Below are 8,414 nucleotides of genomic sequence, written 5' to 3'. Positions count from 1 at the left end.
CCCAGTCTTGGACCCAAGAATCCCAAATCCCAATATTTATCTGAATACAGAGACTTGGAAAGTTAATTTCAACCGAGAAATTGGTAACACAGAAGATTTTGATGCTCCAAAGTATTATTAGTTGTGCAGCTGCAAAAAAAAAAAAAAATCATTTATTCTTCTAGGCTTTATTTTGGGACTGAATGCAATGTTTTCTTTGTAAAACATGGAGGGCTTAGAGGATGGAGTGTGCATTATGGAAAACCAATATTCCTGCACTCTACGATATATAACTGGTTTGAGGTAACAAAAGTTGAATAGAAAAACCTATTGAATAGCAATACAAAATAAGTTGCATAGAACAAAAAATTTCCAAAACAACTAAAACCATATGTGATAGCCACATTTTTCTCTAGATGATTTTTGTAACAATGATGCCCTTTCAGAAAAGTAACTGCTACTCTGAATACTCAGAGGAAAAGTATTAGTAAATCAGTCAAGATCAAAGCCCGATCCAACGGAGAAACATTTATATAGATTAGTAACAGGAATGTAAAAATGAGATACCTTAAAGAGAAAAAACAACAGAGCATTTCATTTAAAAACATAAAACCACTTAAGCAGAAGTATTTCAAAGCACTGTAGCACTGTCATCCCGTTGTTCATCAATTTTGCTTGAGCAGGCACCAGTAACGTCTCCTTGTGAGACTTGTTACTGTTTTTGGCGTACCGGATATGCCACGGGGAGCTTGCCAGGCTCTGCCGTGCAGGTGGGATACTCTCGGTAGCTTGGGGTCTCTGAGAGGGACAGAGGAATCAAACCCAGGTAATTTATTTTAAAATAGTTACGAGTATAAAAGACTTATTTTTTCCTTTTATTAACATTTTTATTCTGGGTTCAGTATGCAAGAATTAAATTTTTTAAAAGAATTCCAAAGCCTCCCTCATCCTGACCTGAGAATTAGATAAGAATGAAGTACTTCAACAGAAAAGCAGGCAGCACCCATAGCTCTAACATGAAATTAGCAAATGATTCTCTCATTTTTTTTGTCTTTTTAATGTTGCTGTAATTACGCTTTCCATACAAGGTGAAACCAATTAGAAAAATAATGTAAGATTTCACTGGCAGTCAAGATTAAATAGGAGTTCAGTAATCAGCTTCTACAAATATGCATAAAAAATGACAGGGAGAAACTGGCCATCTCTGTCACTCAGTGGAGCGGGTGGGCAGATAAAGTTGAGGTATAAAACAGTGAGGCTGAATTGAGTCATTAACAAAAGGGGTTTCAAAGGTTGATGAAGGTGTTCTTGAGGTCAGTTGACAAAAACCAGATGCAAGTAAATATTTCTCATGGACCCTGGAAGAACAGGAAAACAAATATTAGCACATGCAGCGAAACAAAATTCAAACCTTTATCGTCCCAAATAAAGCACCTTCAAAGAACTTTTATACTACACTGAGTTTAAATGACTCTTTTTAAATGATTTAAAGTCCCAGTGAAATGATTTAATTTTCAAGTCCCATCACACTTGATTCACAAAATGGTCTCTGTCAGGAACCTAATGGCTTGTTGAATGATGGCTCATCTGCTGTGTTCTTACAGAGAGGCTAGCCTGGGTCACAGATAATAGTGGCCACAAATACTTCCATGAACCTCCCTCTTTACAGCAAGGACAGGAGGAACACAATGTGGAGTAGGCAATTTAAATGGAAATGTATGGAAAAGTGTGACTTTGTATTCTGCAGCAGGAAGGCGAAGGGAAGTAGACTAAATGAATCCTCTTTCTTTCAACCCTGTGCAAAGGGTCAAGAAATCTCTAACCAGGCTCCCGGAAATCCGTGCCAAGTTTTATTGGAGATCTGGACTATCACTGTTCTAATGCTCTGGGAAACTAAAGTCTTAGGTTGTGTCCTAGGTCATAGTAAATGCTCAGCTGCCCTTGAAGACAGAATTGAGAGGTTCTGCAGCAAACCAGAGAGTTTCACCCATCGGCGTTAGAGAAAAGATAGTGATTATTTATATGGCCCATCCTAGCTGAGTCCTGGGAACTATAGAGAACTCTGAAAAAGCAAAATGCATTTTAAAATGTGAAAGTTCTTTAAATCAAAGATATAGTGACTAGAGAGATGGTTAATCTCACTGCAAAATGCCTTCCTTCCATGCAGTTCACCCCGGGTCATATGCCCAACTCTGCAAATAGCCTCCCCAAGCATCACCAGGAGTGATCCCTGGTACACAGTCTAGTAAGCTCTAGGCACCACTGGCGGTACCCTGCCAAATAGAATAGTCAGGAGTAAACCCTAGGTACTACTGGGTGTGCCCCACAAAATCAGAAGTACTTTGGGGACACTCTTATCTATGCTCAGGAGTTACTTCTGACAATGCTCAGGGGCCATGTGGTACCAGTGATCTATCCTGGACCTCCCTCATGCAAAGTATGCGCTCTAACCCATTGAACTCTCTCTCCAATTCCAATTTGATAAGAGTATAAAATGAGGGGCTGGAGCAATAGCACAGTGGGTAGGGTGTTTGCCTTGCATGAGGCCAACCTGGGTTTGATTCCCAGCATCCTATATAGTCCCCCGAGCACTGCCAGGAGTGATTCCTGAGCAATCACTGAGTAACCAATCAGTTACTCCTGAACCAGGAGTAACCTCTGAGCATCGCTGGGTGTGACCCCCCCAAAAAAATAGAGTATAAAATGACTCTTTAAAAATATGTTATAAACTGTTCAAATTTTGTGATTTTTTTTTTTAAAGATCTGTGCTTCTGTAAGACCAGACCATAATGATCTCTTTCTATACTGTCTGATTGTGATTTAAAGTTAAATTTACAAAGTAGTTGAAGAATATACCTTGATGTAATTTATCTGTACAAGTTTCTAGATATTTGGAATAATCTAGTCCTTCAACATTTAGGAGATTCCTTATATTATGGCCAACTTTGATTTTTATAGAAAAACAGTAACAAATAATTCTGCATAGTATTTGCATGATTTTCATTTCCCATAAACAACATATTAAAGAATATTATAGCCTTATCAAGAGTATACAGACAATATTATGTTTTCAATATCCAATAGATGAGAAACGGCACACTGATTTTCTTCTTTTATTAAGATGAATTTACTGAGTGTTTAGATTTCAAATTTCCTAAAACTTTTGTTTTGTTCTTTGTCAAATATTGTCTTTGGCTTTTGCAAAATTTTGCTGTTTTAAATTCAATAATTCCTTCATCAAATGTTCTAGTTACAGTCATTCCTAAATTCAGGATCATTATTTTAATATATCAAATCAATTGGTTCTAAATCTTTGAGGAGATGGTATAAAGTAGAATGCAACCAATCTTAATTACATATATATCAATTATATATATACATATATATAAATATATATATAAGCACACAAGGCTCAACCTGTAACAACATGTTAGTAATCTCTTATGCAATGGCTTAATGGCTCCAGGGTGAGATACCACAATCCTCACACACTTTCCTCTAAGGAAATTTTTGGGATCATTTTTAGTGGATTATTTATAACAAGCAGTACAAAATAAATTATTTAGGTCCTGCTTTGAGGGCAGGCTTTGGAGGGCAGTGGAAAATTTCAAAATAATAGTGGTAGGCAGGTGTTATGAAGGTGGGATTGGGGTTGGAATACTCAATATAATAAACTGTTATGAAAAACTTTATAAAAACTAAATTAAATTAAAACTAAAAATAATTTTTAAAAATCCTTGAGGATTTTGTGTCTCCCAATCACAGTCACCCTCTCTCATAGGCAAGAAGTAAGCTCTAGTCACAGTTCTATGCTTGTGGTATCTCACTAAATAGGCCGAGTATAGAACTCTGCTTTGAGGAAATAAAAAACACACAGGACCACAATGAGAGACTGAGTGAGCAGTCAACAATGCACATAAGTAAATGATGTTGGCAATTATGCTGAACTTCCAGAACGCTACAGAGAAAAAAAGATGTAAAGCCCCCAAAAAGGAGACATGAACTAAGAGGAAGAGTCACAGGGATCTAGGATGGCCAAAGAACCCTCTCTGAGGTGGAATTCAAGAAAATCCCTAGAGGAAAAAATTATACAGGCATTTTTGAGAAGTGTGAAGGGAGACCAGCCGGTTTGAAGACTACAAGGTGAGAACAAGTAGTTTCACAAGTTTTCAGAGAACAGTATGAGAAGTGTGACAAGGAGGATACACAGAAGGAGAACAGCAGAGGGAGGGCCAGAGGAAAAAGTGAGATTTAAATAATATAGCCCCTTTAATCTACTGTAAGGGCTTCTATTTCCACTAATCTGGAGATATATGGGAGCCATTGGAAAGTTTTGAGCAGAGGTGGAGCAGGATTTGACTTCCCTCTCAAAAGGTCACTCGTATGGAGAATAGATTCTGGATAGTAAGTGTGGAAGCAGGAAATCATCTATTTTCAACAATCTAGATATGCACTGGCTGGAGCGATAGCACAGTTTGCCTTGCACTCATCGAATCCGGGTTCGATTCCTCCGTCCCTCTCTGAGAGCCTGGCAATCTACCGAGAGTATCCTGCCCGCATGGCAGAGCCTGGCAAGCTACTCGTGGCTTATTTGATATTCCAACAACAGTAACAGCAAGTCTCACAATGGAGACATTACTGGTGCCCACTCGAGCAAATCGATGAGCAATGAGATGACAGTGATACAGTGATAAAGATGTGCACTGAGAGAGATTAGAAGCAGGGTAATGGTGGTGAAGGTGTTGATAACCTTCAAAAATGGACATATTTGAGTCAAGATGTGGGAATGTGAAAGAAGAGTGTGTGTGCAAAGAGGAAGATGTGTACTGAGAATAATGGATTAAGGGGATCAAGGTAAAATTGTAGACATGTTGAGGTGGAAATGTCTTCAGAGGTACAAAAAGATAACAGGAAAGCAAATAGATACACAAGTCTCGAGTTTAGAGAAATACATTCAAGTTAGAACTAGGAATTGGGGGTGGGAGCACCTAGATGTCAGTTAATTTCTTGAGGATAAATGAAACAGCTAGTGTATTAAGTGAACATAATGGTAAGAAAGTGGTCCAAAATGAGTCTTAGAGGCAAAATGTTGAGAAGACAAGGAATAGAGAGATAGTTCAGTGGCTAAGACACTTGCCCAACAAGTGAATGTCTTGGGTTCGATCCTTGACACCACCTGTTTTCTCCCAAGCCTTGCCAGAGGTGATCCCTGAGCACCCAGCCAAGAGTAAACTGTCAGCAAAGCCAGATATGGCTCAAAAATAGACAAAAGCTGGGAAGACAAAGAAGCAAAAGAATGAAAAGGTGAGGCAAACATAATAGCTACAAACCCTGACAAGAGTATGTTAATTTCCAAAAGCCAAGAGTTTCAAAGAGGAACACAATGACAAATGATGCTAATAACAAAAACATAAAGACTGAGAAATAACTTCTATTTGGTAATGTACATGCTGTTAGTGATTACCATAAAAACATTTTTTGTTGTATGGAAAAGTATAAAACCTGAATGGAGTAAAATTAAGAGGAATGGAAAGAAAAAAATTAGAGAGAGAATGGGTAGCACCTCTTGAAGTTTTAGTTCTCTCACCAAAAGATAAGACAAAAGGAGAAAGGTCATGGCCATATTTTATGTTTATTAATATGTTATGCTGATGAAAAATTTTAATCTGAGGTGGAACATCAACAATTCAGGAGGGAGGGAGGAATAGTGTTAGAACAAAGACCATTCAGTGTAGGAGAGAGATACTGGGGCACAGAGGGAAATAGGAGCAAAGGAAGAGATGTTAGTAATCCAGAATTGGAAGTGAGAGCCTGTAGAAGTTCTCACCCATCTCCCACTCTTTTTTTATTAGTGAATCACCATGGGGTACAGTTACAAATTTATGAACTTTCATGTTTGCATTACAGTCATACAATGATTGCTTACCCAGCCCTCCACCAGTGCCCATTCTCCCCCACCAATGTTCCCAGCATCCCTCCCACCACCCCACCCTACCTCAGCGGCAGGACATTCCCTTTTATTATCTCTCTCCTTTTGGGTGTTGTGGTTTGCAATAGAGGTATTGAGCGGCCATCGTGTTCAGTGTATAGTCTACTTTCGGCACGCATCTTTCAACCCAAATGGGTCCTCCCAACATCCTTTACTTGGTGGTCCCTTCTCTATCTGAGCTGCCTTTTCCTCCAGCATGTGAGGCCAATTTTCAAGTTGTGGAGCATATCTTCTGGTCCTTATCTCTACAAATCTTGGGTGTGAGACTCCCCTTTTGTTACTTTATATTCCACAGATGAGTGCAATCTTTCTATGTCTGTCCCTTTCTTTCTGACTCATTTCACTTAACATGATACTTTCCATATTGATCCACTTATATGCAAATTTCATGACTTCATCTTTTCTAACAAGTCTTCCACTCTTTTTTGATGAAAATATCTAGTAATTACTTTGGACTTGGATGTGCCTATTTCCCAAAAAAGCTCCAGACATCCTCCCTTCATCACATCATGAGAAAACAATGTACTTCTTTGTTATCTGTGAGAAATCTAAGCCGAGATGTATGGCTCACTCACATAAGTTCTATAGGCAGCCATGATATTCATTAAATTTCTCCCATTTCTTCCCTTTCAATACACTATTTTCCAAGTAACTTCTAAATTGAGGGGCTGGAGTGAAGAGAAAATGTACAGTGAGCTTCTAACTTCAAATCCTGCCCCCAAATATGAGCTTCAATCATATTTGAAAACCTGTAAATTCTATGAGTTCAGATAACTTCTAAAAATCACAATGCCTCATTTTCCACTCAACTCCTATTCACATATTTTTATGATTATCAGTAAGTTGTAAATCATAACACCTCAGGCAAAGTCATGTTTTGAATGTTTTATCCTCTCTCCCACTGTCTGATTCTGTGAATATGTCTAGTATGCATTCTCTGAAAATTTGGTTACATTCACCAATCCTAAATATATTCACCAATATACACCCACATTTGTAAAAATCTACCCACCAATTTAACCTATTAGTTTTCTTTCAAGGAAATAGGAATATAAGACTTCTAACAGCACGTCTTCTGAGAAATGGGTTTTAACTCATCAAGTATCTATTAAAGAGTAATTTTGTCTAGAGTTTGATCATTTTATTATATTTTGTCTGTAAAATGCTATCTGCTCTACTTTTAAGATAGACATATATATGCTCTTGGTCTCCAGTTAAGTTATAAACTATTGTAATTAATTTTAATTCTGTACACATTACAAATTCCACAATAATACACATTCTGAAGCTTTGGTGCTGGTTCAATGATATATTGAGTATGCAAAACTCATAAATATACAAGGTCAAGAGTGATATTATGGAGATTAGGGTGCTTGCCTTACATGTGAGTGACCTGAGTACAATCTCTGGCATTCCCTATGGTCCCCAGAGTACCACCAGTAGTACTCTGAGCACAGAGCCATGATTAACTCCTGAGCATCATTAGGTGAGGTCCTTCCCTTCAAAGTACAATATGATTGCAAGATTTTCAATATAGTTACAGTTTTCATTGCATAAATCTGTAAGAATATTTCAAAAAGTCCTCTTTCCTGTAGGGTTGTCTTTTAAATTATTTTGTAATTAAGATACTTGTTTCTTTGATATGTAGTTTCACTAAAAATATATATTACTAGAAAAGGCTGTCTATGTTTGTAACCATGTTTCACTTAAAATCTTCCTGAAATGAAAGCTCATTTGTTTCTGTTATAGGTCTGGGCAAAGGGTGATAAAAAGCCTCACATTCCAGGCAATCTCACTGAGAACTAAGGACAGGTGTCATTTTTTATTGTGATTGGCCAGAGCTGAAATCAAGACTTTCACCCTCTCTCAGAAGCTATTGTGGAATTTAAGTAATCACCCTGGCTGACTGCCCATCACACAGCTGAACAGCACACCAAAAAAATAATATCTGGGGAGAAAGCCACAACATATTTTTCAAATACTCATTGTTTTTATTCTTTAACTTTGAAAGATTTTTTTAAAAAAGAAAAGAAAAAACTCACCCAGCTGTTACCACTATTCATATTCCAATAGCCTCCAAAGCGCTCGAGGCCACCTGGTTGACTTTTGCCTTGGAGTCGGTCCAGAAAAGCATTATTTACCCTTTAAAACAATGAAAAATGTGTGTAAGCGGAAAGCTGGCTGCAGGGCTGAGAGATTTCAGAGAACCTAATGTGCTGTATGAACCTACTGTGGGGATTGTTTCTCCCCTTCAGCTTAGAAGAAATCTACCGAAACTGCTTTTTCCATTAACCATATGACATGCTATTAACAGCCCTTTGCTGAAGCTGGTGTCAATCTTGGCGAAGGCTAAAAGAGGCACGATTCTTAAATCCAGAGTTTCACTCACCTACTTTCTTTCAGTTCGGCAAGAGATTTTTGTCATCTAAGCAACCAGACCCCTAAA

The 8,414-nt window shown here is 37.9% G+C and overlaps 1 protein-coding gene across 1 annotated transcript in view; it reads right to left on the bottom strand.

Moving 5' to 3' along the window:
* Positions 1-757: 757 nt before the first annotated feature.
* LOC101553239 (epithelial stromal interaction 1) overlaps positions 758-8,414 on the bottom strand; it is an 83,863-nt gene continuing 76,206 nt past the window's right edge. Inside the window, exons 8-9 of the mRNA XM_055147265.1 lie at positions 8,011-8,110; positions 758-1,337 (exon numbers count right to left, since the gene is read on the bottom strand). Of these exons, the coding sequence (XP_055003240.1) occupies positions 1,329-1,337; positions 8,011-8,110 (109 nt within the window). The 3' untranslated portion in view covers positions 758-1,328. The remainder of the gene's footprint in view (positions 1,338-8,010; positions 8,111-8,414) is intronic.

The sequence above is a fragment of the Sorex araneus genome, chromosome 1 (assembly GCF_027595985.1).
Source record: "Sorex araneus isolate mSorAra2 chromosome 1, mSorAra2.pri, whole genome shotgun sequence".
Classification (NCBI taxonomy): domain Eukaryota; kingdom Metazoa; phylum Chordata; class Mammalia; order Eulipotyphla; family Soricidae; genus Sorex; species Sorex araneus.
The sequence above is the reverse complement of the archived record's forward strand: the minus strand, read 5'-3'. Positions and strand labels throughout refer to the sequence as shown.